The following is a 22,323-nucleotide window of genomic DNA, read 5'->3' as shown; positions in this document are numbered from 1 at the left end:
ATTGATGATTCATATAACACATGAAGTACCATTGAAATCCATGTTCAAATATCCATTCAATCAAATTCAGTTATTTAGTTGGGTCAATCATAAATTCTTAGCAATGCAAAGTTTTATCATCAAATATACCTGGGGATAGGTTATATCTTTGCAGATATATGCATAGAAAGAAATAAAGATACACCCACCTACACATGTATACAGGGAGAAAATCTATGTCTTTCAAGCCTGACAAAATGTCCCAATTTGGTTACAGTCAAACCTTTGGAGCTAAATTTAGAGATGTGGGGGCTTTAGCTGATGAAATGATGCCGAAAGCCTCTGCAAGCTTTGAAGCACCACTTTTGCTCATGGAAGTCCTCAGCTGCAAATAAGAGCAGAAAATACTGTCTACAACCCCTCTGGTGAAATTCCAATTCAAGTAGTCTTCACTTAACCTACCACAATTGGAACTGAGCGTCACTAATCATTAAGCATGATGTCACATGGCAGTGCCAACTTACATCTGTTTCTCTGTAGTTGTTAAGCAAATTACTGTGGGTTGTTAAAGGCAATTTCATATGACCGTGACTTGCAAATTCCTGCCAGTATATCCACTGATTTTGCTGGTCAGAAGATATCTGGGAAGGCCACAAATTGCGATCGTGAGTGTAGGATGCTGCAGCCATCATAAATGTGAAACTATTGGCAGAACCCGAATTGCTGTGATTTCTTTTCCTAAACCTTCAAAACACACTCACTGCTGAAGTGCGGTCACTGAACAAGTGATAGGATTACCACAAATTTTGTGGACCAGGTGCATGTCTGCTTCTACTGTACCATAGTAACTTTGAAGGCTCGGGGAAGAAGTGGTAAGTGAGGACTACCTGTGCAACCAAAGATGGGGAACCAAGAAGAAACTGGCATGGTTGCATAAAGATCTCTCTGATAAACTGAAAGACAAAAAGGACAAGTATAAAAAATGGAAAAAGGGACACATAACTATGCAGAATACCAGCATATAGCCCGAATCTGCAAAGATGAAATGAAGCTCATGCTGAGAATGAACTAACACCTGCAACAAATGTCAAAAATAATTTTAAAACATGTATAAAACAAGAAAAAAGTCAAGGAAACAGTCAGTCCACTAATGGGAAACGATGGCAAAGAAGAAGTGACCAGCAGTAGAGACACAGCAGAGCTACTTAATTCATTATTTGCATCTATCTTCAGGCAAAAAGAAAAAATAGCCAAATCTACCAAAAACAGAACTGTAAAAGGCAGACTAGGAATACAAATTAAAACAGGCAAGAAAATGATAGGAAAACATCTGTCCATTCTGGACGAGTTCTAACCACCAGGACTACATTGATTACATCCCCGAATTCTGAAGGAGCTGGCAGACGTGATCTAAGAACCATTGAACCATAGATTTCAAAGATCTTCACACACCAAGGAACTACCGGTGGACTGGAAAAGAGCTGATGTAATTAGGGGGGGAAAAGGTGCGTCTTATACTCCAAAAAATACTGTAGTTCCCATCTTCCAAAAAAGGGAGAAAATGGATCATAAAACTACAGGCCAATTAGCCTGACATCACTACCTGGGAAGATCCTGGAAAAGATAATGAAACAAGAGATCTGCTAACACCTAGAAGCAAGCAAATATATAACCAGAAGTCAACATGGGTTTGTCAAAAACAGATCATTCCAAACAAATGTTATTTCATTTTTACACAAAGTGACTAGATTAGTGGACCAATCAAATATATAGTATAATTGGATTTCAGTAATGCAGTTGACAAAGTAGACCATAATTACTTCTTGGTAAATTAGAAAAATGTGGGACAGGTACATCCATCCACACAGATGGATTCGTAACTGGCTGACAAACCACCCTCAAAGTGTATTCCTTAATGGGACTATATCTATATGGAGGGAAGTAAGCAGTGGGTACCCCAAGGTCCTGTTTTAGTACTCTTTAATATCTTCATAAATGCCTTAGATGAGGGAATCGAACGGGAACGCATCAAATTTACAAATGACACCAAGGTAGCAGGAATAGCCAATACCTCAGAAGATAGGCTCAAGATAAAGAAATTTCAATAGATTTTAACACTGGGCCCTACTTAACAAAATGAAGTTCGATGGAGGAAAAATATAAGGTTTTACACTTATGCAAGAAAAACCAAATATACTGGTACAGAATAGATAGAACTTGGCTCAAGCAGTAATTATGAGAGGGACCTTGAAGTTGTAGTGGACAATCATTTAGATATGAGCCAGCAGTGTATTGCAAGGGGGAAAAAACCCCAATACAATACTAGGCTGCATTAACAGAGAGAGAGAATCAAGAATCTGTGAAGTACTAGTACCACTTTATAAAGAGTACGACCACACTTAGAAAATTGCATACAGTTTGGTCACCATATCATTAAAAACATGTTGAAACTCTGGAAAGAACGCAGAAAAAGAGCAGCAAAGAGGATATAAAGAAGGGTTGCAGGAACTGGGTATGTCTAGTCTAGTGAAAGGAAGGACTAGGGGAGATATGATAGTCTTCCAATACTTGAGGAGTTGCCACAAAGGGGAAGGGGCCAACCTATTCTCCAAAGCCCCTGAAGGCAGGACTAGAAACTGGATGGAAACTAAGCAAGGAGAGAAGCAACCTAGAACTAAGGAGAAACTTCTGACGCTGAGAACAGTTAACCAGGGGAAGGATTTGCCTTCAGAAGTTGTGGGAGGCCCATCACTGGAGGCTTTTAAACAGAGACAGGACAGCCATTTGTCTGAAATTATACTGGGTCTCCTGCTTGATCAGGAGGTTGGAATAGAAGACCTGCAAGGTCCCTTCCAGCCCTGTTACAAACCCTCCAGTGATGGGAGCAGCCACAACCTCTGGAGGGAAACCAGCCCCAAAGGCTCAGCCTGCATTTGAAGGAGGCTTTTTCAATCTTCCCACCAGCAGAAATTGCAGCCCCCAGTTTCCCAGCCTGCAGCACCAGTGGGCTTCCATTTGGGGAGGGAAGGAACCTGCAGCAGCCGCAGCTGAGAGGCTTCAGCCCAGTTGCTTCTCCGCTTCCAGCCCAAGTTGCTCCCGGACTCTCCTCCCACCTGCTGCCCTCCACTCACCTGCCAGCTGCTGCTTCCACCATGGAAACAGCACAAAAGCCGCTCTGCACACCAACTTCCTCCCATCAGCCATCCGGAAGAGGAAGTTCGGCTGTCCCAAGGGTGCTTTTTCAAAAGGAAACTCGACTGCCTTCTACTCTTCCCTCGCCTTCCAACCTTTCTAGCAATAAAGTACTCTATGGTTTTAACTCCTTTAAACTCAACCATGGATGATATCTGCTTTCTAGGCACAGGTGTTGCCTGTTTGACCACCATCTCCTACCAGGAGGCAGAAAAACATGTTTCTCCAGCCTCTATCTAAGGCCTTTGCAACATGTTTCCACTAATTAAATGCTATGTTTTTGACTTCTGAGCCTAGTGAAATGTGATGCTGCTTAGTTTACAAAGATTAGCTATGTGTTTAGCCGTAAAAGTTCATGAAGGTTTATAGAATTACACAATCAGCTTTCTTAGGGGTGACTCTCAGTGGAGATCAAAATCTCTCTACATCCCAAAACTTTAAGACTGATTTCCTGTGGCTCCCAGGATTTTAGGACATGGCAGAATCATCAGGCCAGACACTGCAGGGGAGACAGCTTCACTCCTGCTGGCCAGGGCTGCATCCAAGAGCATCAACAACCAATCTTCATTGCTGAAGGAGGAAATTTTATATCTCCTAAATGCCGTGTATAAATTCTGTAAATTTGCTTGCACTGAAGTCTCCATTAGGTCCTTAGAATGCCCCTTGACATGTATGACTGCTACTTGTTTTGGCTGCCAGACTGCTTCTAATAATTCTAAAATTTGTGGGACATACTTAATAATTGACCCTTTTTCCTTTAATAATCCTCTTTCCTTCCATAGAGCTCCATGAGTGTGCAAGATTCTAAAGGCATATTTGCTATCTGTGTAAATATTTATTGTTAGTCCTACAGTAAGGTGACCAGATTTTAACATTGGTAAAGTGGGACACCATTGTGGGCATGGCTTATTTTGTGGGCGTGGCTTGGAGGTCATGTGACTGGGTGGGTGTGGCTACCTGGTCATGTGACCGGGTGGCCATGGCTATGTGTATAGGGACTACTCAGAGGGCTGAAAAAAGTCATTTCTGACAGGTCCTCGCACTTTTGACTGGTTCTCACACTTATGACCATCCTCACATTTATGCCTGTGCAGCATTCTTAACAACCATGTCACTCTTTTTTTGTTTTAAAATCTTGAACTCTCCTCTTTTGCCCTAAATTTCCCATTGTTAGCAGTTTTGCATCTACCTTTTTTGGTGAGGAAAAAGAAAAAGAAATCTCTCTCTGCCTCATTTTGTCACATTGCAGCAAAGACCCTGCTTTACTTTCACTTTTGCTTTTTCAGCATAGCTAGTGGGGAAAAAAATATCTGCTCCAGGAACTCTTTGCAGCTAGCAACAGAACAGGGCCCTGTGCAAATCAGCTGAGAGCAAATCAGCTGAGAGTGGGGAAGCCGAGCTAATCAACTTGTGCTTATTAACCTATGCGGAAGCTGTAAGGGGCTGTTTTTTCTATTTTTGCAGGCATCGGTCTACTCATTTGTTTTCTTTTAACACTGATCAGCTGTAGGACGGCCCTTTGAAGCCCCGCGGCAAGAGTTTAAACTGTTTTTTTCCCTCTAGCCATCAGCTGGGACTCAGGAGGCAGCCAGGACTCAGGAGGCAGAATGAAAAATCGGGACTTTTTAAAAATGCTGCGGGACGTGGGGCAAATTGCTAACAATCGGGACTGTCCCACCAAAAGCAGGACATCTGGTCACCTTATCCTACAGCCAACTGTAAGGGTCTAGTTAAAGCTACCAGCTCAGCCAGTTGGGCAGAAGTGTACTGGTAGTGGTTTGGCTTCTATAACTTCCCATGGTGTGACCACTGCGTATCCTGCTTTACTTAGACCTTCTATCATAAAGCTATTACCATCTGTAAACCATTCACAGTCAGTATTTGGGATTGGTTGATCACTAAAATCGGGTCTACTGGCATATACAGAATCTGCAACCTGTACGCAATCATGATGCAATTCAGTATCCACCTGGGGCAAGAATGTAGCTGGATTGAGGGCATTGCATACCTCTAATTGTATAGCTGGGGAGTCAAGCAGGATTGTCTGATACTTGGCTTGGCGGCCCCCAGTCATTCAAAATGCTCCTTTCCCTTCCATTATCTCTTGAACCCATGTGGGACTTTGACTTTTGAGCTTCCTCAACTAGCAGTGCAGTTGCTGCCACAGCTCACAGACATCCAGGCTAGCCCAATGCCACCCCATCTGTTTGCTTACTAAAATATGCCACAGGCCTTTGCCACAAGCCTAGTTTCTGGGTGAGAACTCCTGCTGCAATGCCTTCCCACTCATGTACAAAGAGGGTAAAAGGTCTAGTGGGGTCTGGAAGCCCCAGTGCTGGTGCTCTCATAAGCTCACTCTTTATTTGTGTGGATGCTTGTTGGCATTCTCCAGTCCATTCAAATATTTCCCTGTCCCCTCCTTTGACTGCTTCATAGAGGGGCTTGACAATTAATCCAAAGTTAGGAATCCAAATTCTACAAAAACCAGCCATTCCCAAGATTCCTCTTAGTTGTTTTCTGTTAACAGGGGTCTTTAATTGACATATGGCTTCCCTCCTTGGGGCTAACAGTCTCCACTGTCCTGCAGAGATGCCATACCTTAAGTATTTAACCTCCTGCTGTGCAATTTGGGCTTTTGCTTTAGATACCTTATAGCCACAGGTTGCCAGGCAATTTAAGAGCAGTATAGTTCCCTCTATACATTTCTCCCTTGTATCAGTACCTAAAAGCAAACCATCCACAGAAGAGAAGGGAAGGAAATGGGAAAATATTGAGAGGGAAAATTAAAAGAGTAAAATTTAGAGAAGGCAGAAAGGGATATATAAGAAAAAGAAAAAGATAAGAGAATGGGAGAAAAGGAGAAAATTATCAAGAAATGGAATTGTGGAGAGGTTAAAAAGAATATGGGTAAAAAAGGGATAGTAGAAAGGAAATTAAAATATCAGTATGTTGATTTAAGAGAAGAATATTAATAGAAACTGTATGTAAAAAGTAAGTTAGAAGAAAAATATAGATTATTGTAAAAGGATATAAGTAAGGATGAAATGAAATGTGGGCAAGAAGCAAAAAAGAAGATGCTGTTTAATGTAAAATAGAACAGTAGATGTAATATGAAAGACAGAATGGGTTATATGTTTTGTTGTCTGAAAAAGTATAGATTGGAGAGAAATAATAGTGGATGGTAAAGAAGAGTGTGTTAAAGAGGGAGACGAACAAAGGAATTAATTGAAATTAAGATGAAAAACTGAGATGTAAAACTGAATAAAATGGAAATGTTAGTAAATGATGTAAGTAAGAATGAAATGAAATATAAGTAAGAAGTAAAAAAGAAGAAAGTTATTGTTAAAGGTAAAATAGATTAAGAATTGGAAGGCCAACTCAGCAAAGGCTTTAAGGTAAAAATGGAATAAGTTGAAATATATTGTTAATAATTAAAAAGAGGAGGCGAATTCTGAGAAATATATTTAATAAATGGAGGAAAAGTCGGGGTTGCCTGGACACCATAGTGGAAAATAGTAAATTAAAAATGAATACAACAATAGAGAGAGACGAAAGGAGTAGAGGGATGGAAGGAAGGGAAGAGGGGAGGAAGGGAGGGGAAATAAGAGTAGGAGAGAAGGTTAGACGGGAGAAAGAGGAGGAGGAGGAGAAGGGGAAGTAGGGAAAAAGTAGGAGAGGAGTAAAGAAAAAAGTAGGAAGGATAAAAGAAGGGAGGGAGACGGAAGGGAACGAGAAGATTGCTGTACAATAAAAAAGATGAAATGGAAGAAAGGCAACCCCGAACATGTGTAAATGTATTAGGATAAAGAATGAATTATTAAAAAAGTAAAAAAGAATAAATATGAGTAAAAATAGAAAAATTAGAATTTGAGGGCAAATAAAAAAAAAAGATGTATAAAGATGTTGTTTATATAAATAAACATAGAAATATTAAGATATGATTAAAAAATATGGAAACAGATGATCTTGGCAGAAATTGTAATTAAGTAAAATGTATTTGCATACAATAAGTTGTATAAGATATGACATGGCCAATACTCTGTTCATAAAATATGTAGCTGAATGGGGGGGGGGGAGAAAAAAATAAAGAAAACTTGATTAAAAAAAAAAGGTTTATTTGTGACTAATTGTGTCTTGTAATGACTCAGTAAGCCTAGGTCAAACACATGTTGCACCATTACCACAGTTCACAGCAGGGATGAATCCAGGGCCCACTGAAAATGGTGGCTGCTTCCAGGACAAAATCATGAGGCCCAAGGATGCATGTCCTTCCCTCCCTCCCCAACATGAGGTTCAGAGATCTTCAAAAGGTAAGGAGGAGGAGGGTGAGAGGTCGGGTGGGGTGGGAGTCAGGTGTCAAGGGGACCGTGGAGGGCAGTGAAGGGCCAAGGGGACACAAAGGTTAGGATACAGAGCACAAGGATGTCTTGGAGGGTAGGGGGGCCTAGAAATGCCTACAGCAGGCAAGCCTGGCCATGCGCTAGATCTCCAAGAGTTTTCCCCAGCTCTGAGTAGATAGTGTTCTGTTTAGCGACTCGCATATTTGATTAATGGCAATTTCACTTAACAGCCGTTGCAACATGCAACGGTAATTCAACGCCCATAATAATTATATAAATCAAATAAAAATAAATAAATAAATAAAAATAACAGCGACGCAGTGGCTCAGTGGCTCAGAGGCTGAGCTTGTCGATTGAAAGATCGGCAGTTCAGCGGTTTGAATCCCTAGTGCCGCATAACGGGGTGAGCTCTTGTTACTTGTCCCAGCTTCTGCCAACCTAGCAGTTCAAAGGCATGTAAAAAATGAAAGTAGAAAAAATAGGGACCACCTTTGGTAGGAAGATAACAGCGTTCCATGCACCTTTGGCATTTAGTCATGCCGGCCACATGACCACAGAGACATCTTCGGACAGCGCTGGCTCTTTGGCTTTGAAACGGAGATGAGCACCGCCCTCTAGAGTCCGGAAAGACTAGCAGATATGTGTGAGGGGAACTTTTACCTTTACCTAATAGTTATATCTTGAGGACTACTTTTATGCTGGCTTTGGAATTCTGGGGCTCAAAATTTGGCCGAAACCAAGGTAGAGGACTGAAACTCCGCATGTGGGAGTTCTATAATCAACATACAAAAGCTCCACCCAAAATTCCTTTTTGAGGAATTCAACTACTTCTGGAAAAGGAAATATACAGAAGCTTCTGCTGATAACCAGAAACTAGTTAACCATTTTCCATTTTCCTTTTCTCTCCACCTATGAATTTAATCCTGAGAAATGTTTGAGCAAAATGAATCAGGCCAAAATTCAAACAATCAATTTCTCACCTAAACTTTCAATAGGAGCTCACAAATGAAATTCAAGCATTCTCTAAACTCATCTATTATCTTTATCTTTATCCTTATCTTTTATTAGATTTATATACCGCCCTACTCCCGAAGGACTCAGGGCGGTGAACAGCCATAAATAAAACAAATATAATATAAAATTTAAAAACAGTTAAAAAACATATTAAATAGATTTGGCCCACTAATTAAAACACCCCTATTTTTAAGAACAGATTCGAATTAAAATTAAACAATTAAAAAGGGTTAGGCCAGCCCCGCTTGCTGGAATAAAAAGATCTTGAGGGCACGGCGGAAAGTGCGCAAATCCGGGATCCTTCGTATCTCTGGGGGGAGCTCGTTCCAAAGGGCAGGTGCCCCCACAGAGAAGGCTCTCCCCCTGGGAGCCGCCAGTCGACACTGTTTGGCTGACAGCACCCTGAGAAGCCCCTCTCTGTGGGAGCGTACTGGCCGGTGAGAGGCTACCGATGGCAGAAGGTGGTCTCGTAAGTAACCAGGTCCTGAGCCATGGAGCGCTGTAAAGGTGGTAACCAAAACCTTGAAGTGCACCCGGAAGACCACTGGGAGCCAGTACAGCTCGCGCAGGAGGGGTGTTACGTGGGAGCGCCATGTCGCTCCCATAACCACCCGCGCGGCCGCATTCTGGACTAGCTGGAGCCTCCGGGTACTCCTCAAGGGAAGCCCCATGTAGAGAGTATTACAGTAGTGCAGGCGGGAAGTGATGAGGGCGTGAGTGACCATGTATAAGGAGTCCCGATCCAGAAAGGGATTAAACTGGTGAATCAGGCGAACCTGATAAAAAGTCCCCCTGGCCACAGCCATCAGATGTTCTTCTATGGACAGTCGTGTATCCAGGAGTGTATCCAAGTGTATCCAAGTTGCGAGCCCTCTCCGTGGGGGCCAACGACTTGCCCCCAATAGCCAGCGATGGCGTCAACTGGCTATATCGGGATGCCGGAAACCACAGCCACTCGGTCTTGGACGGGTTGAGCCTGAGTCTGTTTCTCCCCATCCAGATCCGCACGGCCTCCAGACATCGGGACATCACTTCAAGGGCATCATTGGGGTGGCCCAGGGTGGAGATGTACATATGGATTACTCATATGGATTACCTTGTGTGCAATAAGGGATGATTTATCCTTGAAGTAATATCCACAGACTGATCATTTCAAAGATTTCTTCATGGTGTGAGTCCTCTGGTGTATCACTAGGTAGGAACTCTGACTGAAACTTTTCATACAGATAGAACATTCAAAGAGTTTTTCTCCTGTGTGAGTCCACTGCTGTCTCATCAGGCTGGAATTATCACTAAAGCTTTCCCCACAGATAGGACATTCAAAGGGTTTCTCTCCTGTATGAGTCCTCTGGTGGATCACTAGGTGGGAATTCTGACTGTAACTTTTCCCACAGTCAGAACATTCAAAGGGTCTCTCTCCTGTGTGAGTCCTCTGGTGTGTCACCAGATTGGAATTATCACTAAAGCTTTTCCCACAGATAGGACATTCAAAGGGTTTCTCTCCTGTGTGAGTCCTCTGATGTTTCACCAGGCTGGAATTATCACAAAAACGTTTCCTACAGATAGGACATTCAAAGGGTTTCTCTCCTGTGTGAGTTCTCTGATGTTTCACCAGGCTAGAACTCTGACTAAAACTTTTCCCACAATCAGGACATTCAAAGGGTTTCTCTCCATTGTGTGTCCTCTGGTGTCTCACCAGGCTGGAATTATCACAAAAACGTTTCCAACAGTCAGGACATTCATAGGGTTTCTCTCCTGTGTGAGTCCTCTGGTGTATCACCAGGTGGGAATTCTGACTGTAACGTTTCCAACAGTCAGGGCATTCAAAGGGTTTCTCTCCTGTGTGAGTCCTCTGGTGTAACACCAGTGTGTAATAGCGACTAAAACCTTTTTCACAGATAGGACATTCAAAGGGTTTCTCTCCTGTGTGAGTTCTCTGGTGTTTCACCAGGCTGGAACTCTGACTAAAACTTTTCCCACAATCAGGACATTCAAAAGGTTTATCTCCATTATGAGTCCTCTGGTGTCTCACCAGACTGGAATTATCACAAAAACGTTTCCAACACTCAGGACATTCAAAGGGTTTCTCTCCTGTGTGAGTCCTCTGGTGTAACATCAGTGTGTAATTGCGACTAAAACCTTTTTCACAGATAGGACATTCAAAAGGTTTCTCTCCTGTGTGAATCCTCTGGTGTTTAACCAGGCTGGAATTGTCACAAAAACCTTTCCTACAGATTTGACATTCAAATGGTTCCTCTCCTGTGTGAGTCCTCTGGTGTCTCACTAGGTGGGAATTATGACTGTAACATTTCCCACAGTCAGGACATTCAAAGGGTTTCTCTCCTGTGTGAGTCCTCTGGTGTTTCACCAGGCTGGAACTCTGACTAAAACTTTTCCCACAATCAGAACATTGAAAGGGTTTCTCTCCTGTGTGAGTCCTCTGGTGTGTCAGAAGGCTGGAATTATCACTAAAGCTTTTCCCACAGATAGGGCATTCAAAGGGTTTCTCTCCTGTGTGCGTCCTCTGGTGTTTTACCAAGTGGGAATTCTGACTGTAACGTTTCCCACAGTCAGGACATTCAAAGGGTTTCTCTCCTGTGTGAGTCCTCTGGTGTGTCAGCAGATTGGAATTATCACAAAAACCTTTCCTACAGATAGGACATTCAAAGGGTTTCTCTCCTGTGTGAGTTCTCTGGTGTAACATCAGCGTGTAATTGCGACCAAAACCTTTGCCACAGATAGGACATTCAAAGGGTTTCTCTCCTGTGTGAGTCCTCTGGTGTATCACCAAGTGAGAATTATGACTGTAATGTTTCCCACAATCAGGACATTCAAAGGGTTTATCTCCTGGATGAGTCCTCTTGTGTTTCAGCAGGCTGGAATTATCACTAAAGTTTTTCCCACAGATAGGACATTCAAAGGATTTCTCTCCTGTGTGAGTGGTCTTGTGTCTCAGGAGGTGGGAATTTCTAATGAAACCTTTCCCACAATCTTGACACTCATAAGGTTTCTCCATGGAGTGAATCCTCTGATGTATTACGAGGCAGGAATTATGACTGAAACTTTTCCCACAGTCAGAACATTGAAATGGGTTTTCTCCTTTATGATTCCTCTGGTCTATCACCAAGTTGGAATTATAACTGAAAATTTTCCAACAATCAGGACATTCAAAGCATTTCTCTCCTATGTGAGTTCTCTGGTGTCTCATGAGATGGAAATTTCTAATGAACCCTTTCCCACAATCAGAACATTGAAAGGGTTTCTCTCCTTTGGGTTTCCTCTGGTGTATCACCAAGGTTCAAATTACAAGTGAAAGTTTTCCCACAATCAGGACATTCAAAGCATTTTTCTCCTAAGTGAGTCCTCTGGTGTATCTTGAGGCTAGATTTCTAACTGAAACTTTTCCCACAGAAAGGTCATTGAAATGTTTTTTTTTCCTGTGGCGTTCTCTGTTGTCCGAGATGGATATTTCTAATAAAGCTTTTCCCACAATCTAGACACTCATACAGTTTTTCCGTGGAGTCAATCTACTGATGCATCAGACTGAAATTGTGACTGAAACTTTTTCAGTCAGGACATTCAAAGGGTTTCACTTTTGTGTGAGTCTGGAATTCTCGAAACGGAAAACAAAACGTTTCCCACAGAAAGGATGTTCAAATGGTTTTTTTTCCTGTGTATAAGTCCTTTAGTGTCTCATGATCTGGGAATCTCTAATGAAACTTTCATACAATCTGCAGTCATACGTTTTGTCCCTCCTGTGAGTATCTGATGTAGCACCATGTTGCCATGCTCACTAAAGCATTTACCGCATTGGGAGCACTTTTGTGGCTTCCCTATTCTGTGTGGGTGCTTCCATGAACCACAATGGAGCTGTTCTGACCATAGTTTTTGTCACATTCAGGTAATTTTTTTGGCTTTTCTCCTTTCTGGCTCCTTGTTGCATAATCAGCTGTTATTTGCAATCTGTGCTTTTCTCACAATAGGTAAATCTATGGAACTTTTCCACAGCTGGTATTCTTGAGGAGGTCAAAAATATGGACAATGTTGTTTTTAGTGATGCTTTCTTTCTTTCTTTTTTTTGCTGGTCAATACTGTTATATACTTTTAATGAAGAAATTTATTTGGTAGACTGGTAATCAGACTGTCAACTTGTAAATACAATTTCAATGTTTTTTAGTGGTGCTTTCATTCAAGCCGTTTTTTCCTCACAGGCAGATGCCTGCACTACTGTCTATTCTACATGACTTTACAGTTTCCTCCCCACTGACTTCCAGATATTTCCTTCTTTTGCTGAATGAATAGTAATCTCCCTTCAATTTTAATGTAATGCATCCTTGAGTTTTGCATAATCTGCTTATTCTTTCTTGATTTTCTTTCTTTTGTCTAACAGCTGCTGGAGGAGAAGCAGAATTGTGAGGTTTTCTGAAGGAAATAGAAAATATTTTGATTTCTGGCTTGATTTTCTTCCCTTTTCAAGGTTGCTTGTTATTTACAGTTGTCCAGAGTGCTCTTACTGCCATCATGTTTGTCTGTAAGAATCAAAGAAAAGTGTAACTTTAATTGTTTATAAAATGGTTAGAGATGTGAAAAAAGAAAAAAGTATATATTACATGAAAAAACAAACATGTCCCAGTATTAGAATAATCATTTACATTATTGATGATTCATATGAGACACGGAGTACTACTGAAATCCGTGTTCAAATATCCATTCAAATTCAGTTATTTAGTTGGGTAAATCATGAATTTTTAGCAATGCAAAGCGTTATCATCAAATATATCTTGAAGTGCTGGGGATAGGTTATGTAATTGCAGATATATACATACAGAGAAATACAGATAGACCCAACTACACATGTATATATGGAGAAAATCTATGTCTTTCAAGCCTGACAAAATGTCTCAAAATGGTTTCAGTCAAACCTTCTGAGCTAAATTTAGAGATGTGGGAGCTTTAACTGATGAATTAATGCTGAAAGCCTCTGCAAGCTTTGAAGCACCACTTTTGCTCATGGAAGTCCTTCAACTGCAAATAAGAGCAGAAAACGCTGTCCACAAGAACTACAAGCAGCTCAATCATTAAGCATGTTGTCACACGACAGTGCCAACTTATATATGTTCCTCTTATAGTTGTTAACTATAAGAGGAACAACTATACCTTTTATAGTTGTTAAGCAAATTACTGTGGATTGTTAAAGGCGATTTTATATGACCGTGACTTGCAATTTCCTGCCAGTATATCCACTGATTTTGCTGGTCAGAAGCTATCTGGGAAGGCCACAAATTGGGATCATAAGTATGGGATGCTGCAGCCATCATAAATGTGCAACTATTGGTAGAATCCGAATTGCTGTGACTTCTTTTCCTAAACCTTCAAAACCACACTCACTGCTGAAGTGTGGTCACTGAACAACTACTAGGATTATTACAAATTTTGTGGACCAGGTACACGTCTGCTTCTATTGTGCCATAGTAACTTTGAAGGCTCAGGGAAGAAGTGGTAAGTGAGGACTACCTGTGCAACCAAAGACGGATTAAGCACAATTAAAACTGGTTAATACACGGATGGGACAGGAAATACCATACTTATTGGCAAGACATGGAAGGAAAAAAACAACATAAAGATGTAATGGGAGACTTTAACTACCCTGATATCAACTGGGAGACAAACTCTACAGCAAGTAGGTGACTGAATGGATTCCTAACCAACTTAGCTGACAACTTTGTCATCCAAAAGGTAGCGGAGGGAACTAGAGGAAAAACTATACTCGACTTAATTCTTACTAATAGAGAAGCGATAGAAAGAGTTGAAGTTGTCGGAACCTGTGGCGAGTGACCACATCTCACTGGATTTCAATATAATGAAAACACAAGTAATAGAATATAATCCAACAAGAGAAACATATGCAGCAGGGCCTAGAAGATGGAGCCTAAGAAAAAGGGACTGATGGTAGAAGAAATGTTTCCCCCCAAAAAAATTGTAAAAAAAAAAAAGGACAAAAATAGAATAGCCCATCAAACCACATGGCTAATTGATCACCAGGCTAATCTTCTTAGAAAGGCATCCTGCAATACAGAGGTGAAATCCAGTAGGTTCTGACAGGTTCTGGAGAACCGGTAGCGGAAATTTTGAGTAGTTCAGAGAACCGGCAAATATCACTTCTGGTTGGCCCCCGAGTGTGGTGGGATTGGAGATTTTGCAGTATCCTTCCCCTGTCACACCCACCAAGCCATGCCCACAGAACCAGTAGTAAAAAAAAATTAGATTTCACCACTGAGAAATGCCATTTTCATTCAGGAACTCAAGATGGCATATAAAGCACTTCCTGCGCAGCGTGCTGTAATTTACAAGGTAAATGTCCCCCAGACAGCCTACCTACCTACCTACCAGGATATACTTTTTGCCTCTCAATATTCCATAGCTCATGGAAGCTTTATGCATAAGATAACATTGATTTATATAAATCAGTGGCTTTCTATCCAGAATCCTTGAGCCTTACACTAGATATTTGGGTTTGGTGCCTTCAAGTCAGTCAAGTGGTTTCCCCCTTTCTTGCTTAGGCCTAGGCCTGATAGGACTGGCCAAAGATGCACAGATGGCTTCACACTTTAGGCGGACTGCAACTGAGTATTTCACAGTCTCTAACCTGTAGGTTTTCTTGCCTTTTGGGACTTTGGTTCTATGCATCAGACATCTCCAAGAGAAAAAAAGACGTCACTTTCTTTGCAATGAACTCTTATGGTAGCCAGCAAAGCTGGAACTCTGACTAAAACTTTTCACACAATCTTCCTGTGTGAGTCCTCTGGTGTTTCACCAGGCTGTAATTATCATAAAAATGTTTCCTACATATAGGACTTTCATAGGGTTTCTCTCCTGTGCGAGTCCTCTGGTGTTTCACTAGGTGGGAATTCTGACTGTAACTTTTCCCACAGTCAGGACATTCAAAGGGTTTCTCTCCTGTGTGAGTCCTTTGGTGTGTCAGCAGATTGGAATTATCACTAAAGCTTTTCTGGTGTAGGACATTCAAAGGGTTTCTCTCCTGTGGGAGTTCTCTGGTGTTTCATCAGGCTGCAATTATCATAAGAATGTTTCCTACAATTAGGAATTTCATAGGGTTTCTCACTTGGGAGTCCTCTGGTGGCATCTATCCACAGGCAAAAAGAAGAAACAGGCAAATCTACCAAAAACAGAACTGTAAAAGGCAGACTAGAAATACAAATTAAAACAGGCAGGAAAATGATGGGAAAACACCTGTCCATTCTAGATGAGTTTTAACCACCAGTATCAGATTGATTACATCCCAGTGTTCTGAAGAAGCTGGCAGACATGATCTAAGAACCATTGAACCATATCTTTCAAAGATCTTCATGCATCAAGGAACTACCAGTGGACTGGAAAAGAGCTGATGTACCGTATTTTTCAGAGTATAAAATGCTCAGGAATATAAGATGCACCTACCTTTTTTGGTGAGGAAAACAAGAAAAAGAAATCTGCCTCTGACTCCCAGCAATTTTGCCTCCTTGCAGCAAACAGCAAACAAGCTGCTTTACTTTCATTTTCGTTTTCAGCATAGCTTGATTAGCACAAGAAAAAAAAATCTGCTCCCAGCAATTTACCTCCTGGCAGCAAGCAGCAGAGGCCCGCACAAAACATCTGAGAGTCTGGAGGCCAATCCAACAATCAACTTGTGCTAATTAGGCTGTGCTGAAGCTGAAATGGGCTGTTTCTTCTTGCTGCTTGCTGCAAGGAGGCAAATTGCTGGGAGGCAGAGGCCAAAGGGTGGGGGTCAGTGGATGGGAGGGGCTACATTCGGTCTATAAGACACACCTAAATTTTCACCCCATTTTAGAGGAGGGGGGAAGGTATGTCTTATACTCCAAAAAATACGGCAGTTCCCATCTTCAAAAAAGGGGAGAAAAATAGATCCACAAAACTACAGACCAATTGGTCTGACATCACTACCTGGGAAGATCCTGGAAAAGATAATGAAACCAGATCTGCAAACACCTAGAAGCAAGCAAATATATAATAAATTTATAACCAAAGTTAACATGGGTTTGTCAATAACAGATCATTCCAAACAAATGTTATTTCATTCTTACACAAAGTGACTAAATTAGTGGACCAATCAAATACATAGTATAATTGGATTTCAGTAAGGCAATTGACAAAGTAGACTATAACCTATTTCTTGGTAAATTGGAAAAATGTGGGATAGGTACATCCATCCACACAGATGGATTCATAACTGGCTGACAAATCACCCTCAAAGTGTATTCCTTAATGGGATTACATCTATATGGAGGGAAGGAAGCAGTGGGTTTCCCAAGGTCCTGTTTTAGTACTCTTTAATATCCTTGTAAATGCCTTAGATGAGGGAATCGAACAGGAATGCATCAAATTTGCAAATGACAACAAGTTAGCAGGAATAGCCAATACCTTAGAAGATAGGCTCAAGATAGAGAATCTCGATAGATTTGAACACTGGGCCCTACCGAACAAAATGAAATTCAATGGAGGGAAAAAAAAGGTTTTATACTTATGCAAGAAAACCAAATATACTGGTACAGAATAGGTACAACCTGGCTCAAGTGTCCTAGTGGACAATAATTTAGTTATGAGCCAGCAGTATATACCTGGGGTGGGGGAGGGAGCCAATACAATACAAAAAAAAGCTAATACTAGGCTGCATTAACAGGGAGATAGAATCAATCTTTATAAAGAGTATGAACACACTTAGAAAATTGCATACATTTGGTCACCATATCATAAGAAACATGTCGGGACTCTGGAAAGAATGCAGAAAAGAGCAACAAAGAGGATTACCAGGGTGGAGGCTAAAATATAAAGAAGGGTTGCAGGAATTGGGAATGTCTAGTCTAGTGAAAGGAAGGACTAGGGGAGATATGATAGTCTTCCAATACTTGAGGAGTTGCCACAAAGCGGGAGGGGTCAACCTATTCTCCAAAGCCCCTGAAGGCAGGACTAGAAACTGGATGGAAACTAAGCAAGGAGAGAAGCAACCTAGAACTAAGGAGAAACTTCTGACGCTGAGAACAGTTAACCAGGGGAAGGATTTGCCTTCAGACGTTGTAGGGGATCCATCACTGGAGGCTTTTAAACAGAGACAGGACAGCCATTTGTCTGAAATGATATTGGGTCTCCTGCTTGATCAGAGGGCTGAGCAGGGCGTCGGAATAGAAGACCTGCAAGGTCCCTTCCAGCCCTGTTACAAACCCTCCAGGGACGGAGCAGCCACAACCTCTGGAGGGAAACCAGCCCCAAAGGCTCAACCTGCATTGGAAGGAGGCTTTTTCAAGCTTCCCACCAGCAGAAATTGCAGCCCCCAGTTTCCCAGCCTGCAGCACCAGTGGGCTTCCATTTGGGGAGGGAAGGAACCTGCAGCAGCCGCAGCTGAGAGGCTTCAGCCCAGTTGCTTCTCCGCTTCCAGCCCAAGTTGCTCCCGGACTCTCCTCCCACCTGCTGCCCTCCACTCACCTGCCAGCTGCTGCTTCCACCATGGAAACAGCACAAAAGCCGCTCTGCACACCAACTTCCTCCCATCAGCCATCCGGAAGAGGAAGTTCAGCTGTCCCAAAGATGCTTTTTCAAAAGGAAACTCGACTTCCTTCTACACTTTCCTCGCCTTCCAACATTTCTAGCAATAAAGTACTCTATGGTTTTAACTCCTTTAAGCTCAACCACAGATATTACCCGCAACAGTAAGGTGTTGCCTGTTTGACCACCATCTCCAGCTAGGAGGCAGAAAAACATGCTTCTCAAGTCTCTACCTAAGGCGTTTGCAACATGTTTCCACTGATTAAATGCTATCAAGTCGTTTTTGACTTCTAACAACCGACCTTTGCAACTTAGCCTAGTGAAATGTGATGCTGCTTGGCTTACAAAGATTAGCTATGTGCCCAGCTGTAAAAGTTCATGAAGGATTTTATAGAATTACACAAATAGCTTTTTTTAAAAGTACAAATAATCCATCTTCCATTGTGTGTCGTCTTGGTTCAAATGTTTGTGTAGTAAGTTAAAATTTACAATCATATTCATTATTTAATCTATTCTTGGCTTAATTTCAATACATTAAATATCTGATACTTTACATCCTCCTCTTAGTTTGCTTAACTCTATTAACTGTTTTCTATATTTTACTCATCTACTTTTATTTCTAATTTTTATTAAAATATTTATCCTCTAACCATCAATAAAATGTTTCCCATATCGCATAATAACCAGTTTGTTCTTTCTCTTTAATTGCCAGTGTTAAATCTATTCATTTCTGCACAATCTAATATTTTCCTTAACATATTCTCCTCTGTAGGAATCTCTTCACTTTTCCAGTTTTGTACAAATACAATTCTAGCTGCAGTTACTACATGAATAATCAAATATACATTTTCTTTACTATAGATTTCTGGTAAGATCCCCAACAGAAATATGTCAGGTTTCAAGTCAATATGTTGTTGTATGATCTTTTCCAATCATGTGCATATTTTTATTCAATATTTTTTAACTTCTACATATATCCACCATATATGAGCCAGGTGTCTGATGACATTTCCAACATTTAGCTGATTTATCTTTAAACATCTTCACCAATCTTGTCGGTGGCAAATGCCATCTGTAAAACATCTTATACAAATTCTCTTTATACACAGTTGACATTGTTAATTTTTAATTTCTATCCCATAATTGCTGCCATTTTGCTAGTTCTATTGTATAACTGTGGCTATCATTGTTTCCTTCACTTGTTCTCCTGATTTAATACTCAGTAAATAGCTATATAGGTTTTTCTTTATTATCCTCTCTTCTGTTCCTGTTAGTATCTTATCTAACTCTGTCAACTCCATATAAAAGCCATATAATTTAGCATCCTTTTCATACCTAGATTGTATTTGCAGTTGTGCATACTAAGCCATGTCTATCTCCTGTTTTTCTAATTCTTGCTTATTTTTGAATTCCCCCATTTCAGTCAAAATATCTTTATATCTGAAAATATTTTCTATGTTAACAATATTTGGGTGTATTAGTACTTCCATCATCGAAAGCCAGACTGGTATCTTTAAATATTGTTGTTCTCTAAATTTCTCCCATACTAACAATAAGGCATTTCTTATATAATGTCTGTGAAAGTAACCATGTATCTTATTCTTCCCATACCATAAAAAGGCATGCCATCCCTTTTCCCTCCAGTGGCAATAATTTTGTATTTCTCAATACAATCCATTCTTTCATCCATGTTAACACTGCTGCCTGATAATATAATTCCCAATTTGGTAATCCAAAACCTCCTCTACTTCTTGCATCCTGTAGCATTTTAAAATTAATTTATTTTCCCCCTGCCAAGTATATTTTATTAAGGTCTCCAAAATATTTTTTTCCAATCTTATTGAAATTGTTTGAAATAAATATAATAACCTCGGCAATACATTCATCCTAATTGTAGCTATTCTTCCTATTAATGACAATTGCAAGCCTTTCCAATTTTCAAAATCTGTATCAATTTGCTGTATCAATTTATAGTAATTATCTTAATCGTTACATATCTCGCTGTAAATTGAATTCCTAAATATTTTCCTTTTTTGTGATCTAAATATCTAATCTCTTCATTAGCTCTTTCTTTTGTTTTTCTGAAACATTCTTCACTAAAATCTTAGTCTTGTCTTTATTTATTTTCAGCCCTGCCACTTCACCATACTCTTCTATTTTCTTTTAACAGTTTTAGCCCTGTTTCTTGCGGATCTTCTAAAATAAAAACCAAGTCTTGTAATTTATAGTCTTCCTTTTTTATTTCCATACCTCTTATATCCTTGTCCTGTCTAATGTTTCTGTTTAATACTTCTAACATCAACACGAATAATAATGGGGTCAGAGGACATCCCTGCCTTGTGCCCTTCATTATTCTAATATTTTCTGTCATGTCATTTGTTATGAAGTGGGGTTGAGGGGTACCCCGGACCGTGAACCAGGTCACGAGCAAACACACTGGGACTGAAATAAATCTGACAGAGGCGTCTTGTGTAAAAATATAATTTACTTTAAAACATTTTAAAAGCACTATGTCTTTAAAAAAGCACATTAGTAACAAAGTCTTATCTTGGTTATGTGAAGCCAGGCTATCTCCCTAGATTCCTCTCCACAATACCGAAACAGTTCACAAGAAAAAAAGCTAACATGACAATAAGCAGCTTCGGAGTCGATACATCATCGAGCTAGTAGAAGGGCGGCAGCATAAACTTCACAGCTAAAAAAGTCACCTGAAGAAAAAACAATTTCAATCAGCAAACGTAGCTTGAAGCTTGTGGGAGGAAGAATGTCCAGCAGCCGCAGTCCTGATGATGGCTTGCATGCTTCAAAACAGCAAAAGGCAAGCATCCGTAGGAGTATCTCAGCAACAGCGTCTGGAGTCCCTATCTGTGTTCTCCTCCCTTCTGCAACGTTGCATTGAGCTCTGCATCGAGCTTCCAGCAGGAGCTTCTGCATCTAGGCCTAAACAGCGTTCAGGCCCGAGTAGCAAGCGAAAAGGTCCTTGCTTATATGGGGAGTTAACCTGCAATTAACTAGGGCGGGGAAGGCTTGCAGGTAATTGCAAACAGGAGATGGCTTAATTGAAACCATACTGTTTGTGACTGATCAAGTAGCTGCAGCAATCCTGAAAACACTCGTGACATCACTGTTTATCATTACCTTTGCAGTTTGTTTATAGTATATTATCTTAATCATCTTAATAAATCTCTCCCCAAAATCCATGACTTTTAGTTGCATCAGCATAAAGTGTCATTTATTTATTTATTTATTTATTATTTATTAATTAAATTTCTATACCGCCCTTCTCCAAATAGGACTCAGGGCGGTGCACAGCCAAGGTAAAAACAGAGCATACAAAATTTAAAAACAGTATTAAAATAATTAAATATTTGGCCGTAAATTAAAACAACCCAATTTAAAATCAATTTAAAATTTAACTCAAGCCAGCCCAGCTAGTTGAAATAAATAAATAAATAAATAAATTTCACATTATCAAATGCCTTCGGTGCATCAAGAAAAATCAACACCCAGGAAAATAAAATCTGTCACTACCTCCATTTCTTCCCCATCTATTTGCCAGGAATTGAGAGGGTTGGATGCCATGATCTTAGTTTTCTTAATGTTGAGTTTCAAGCCAACTTTTGCACTCTCCTTCTTCACCCGCATCAAGATGTTTTTTAGTTCCTCTTCATTTTCTGCCATTAGAGTGGTATCATCTGCATATCTGAGGTTGTTGACATTTGTCCCCGCAATCTTAATTCCAACTTCTGATTCATCTAGCTCCGTCTTTCTCATGATGTGCTCTGCATATAAGTTTAATAGGCAGGGCAACAGTATATAGCCAGACTCCTTTCCCAATTTTGAACCAATCAGTGGTTCTGTGTCCAGTTCTCACTGTTGGTTCTTGACCCGCATATAGGTTTCTCAAGAGACAAATAAGACAAAAAAAAACTACCCTGTAAATTACAGCATTCTATGCAGGAAGTGCTTTATATGCCATCATGAGTTTCTGAATGAAAAGGGAATCAATAAAATTTGGTGTTATTTTATTCCAGATTCCTTCACACAACAGAGCTCAGAGCCAATATCATCAGAATAGAATATAAATGGAAGGGACCTTGGAGGTCTTCTAGTCCAACCTCCTGCTCAAGCCATTTCAGAGAAGTGACTGTCCAACAGGGGTGAAATGCTCCTGGTTCGGACCAGATCGCCCGATCCAGTAGCGATGGAGGTGGGTGGTTCAGAGAACTGGTAGCAAAAA

The 22,323-nt window shown here is 40.6% G+C and overlaps 3 protein-coding genes across 4 annotated transcripts in view; all 3 read right to left on the bottom strand.

Moving 5' to 3' along the window:
* LOC117658952 (uncharacterized) overlaps window positions 1-3,193 on the bottom strand; it is a 33,682-nt gene extending 30,489 nt beyond the window's left edge. Inside the window, exon 1 of the mRNA XM_087884114.1 lies at window positions 3,111-3,193. The gene's annotated coding sequence lies outside the window, so the exon portion shown is untranslated. The remainder of the gene's footprint in view (window positions 1-3,110) is intronic.
* Window positions 1-22,323, bottom strand: part of LOC148115761 (uncharacterized) — a 321,967-nt gene that overhangs the window by 2,926 nt on the left and 296,718 nt on the right. The window contains exon 1 of one of the 2 annotated variants that reach the window (XM_087884109.1): window positions 504-3,112. The exons of the other annotated variant lie outside the window; for it this stretch is intronic. The gene's annotated coding sequence lies outside the window, so the exon portion shown is untranslated. Of the gene's footprint in view, window positions 1-503; window positions 3,113-22,323 lie in introns of those variants that run through there. 2 annotated transcript variants of the gene reach the window in all.
* LOC148115763 (uncharacterized) lies at window positions 2,402-16,420 on the bottom strand. The gene is made up of 3 exons (XM_087885242.1): window positions 15,984-16,420; window positions 10,306-13,054; window positions 2,402-2,431 (listed from the first exon to the last, which is right to left on the bottom strand). Exons 2-3 carry the CDS (start codon window positions 11,731-11,733, stop codon window positions 2,402-2,404), a joined length of 1,458 nt encoding a protein of 485 aa, XP_087741368.1. The 5' UTR covers window positions 11,734-13,054; window positions 15,984-16,420.

Source organism: Pantherophis guttatus, chromosome 2, assembly GCF_059756535.1.
Source record: "Pantherophis guttatus breed Tessera chromosome 2, ASM5975653v1, whole genome shotgun sequence".
Taxonomy (NCBI): Eukaryota; Metazoa; Chordata; class Lepidosauria; order Squamata; family Colubridae; genus Pantherophis; species Pantherophis guttatus.
Note: the sequence above shows the minus strand (reverse complement) of the source record. Positions and strands in the feature narration are given on the sequence as shown.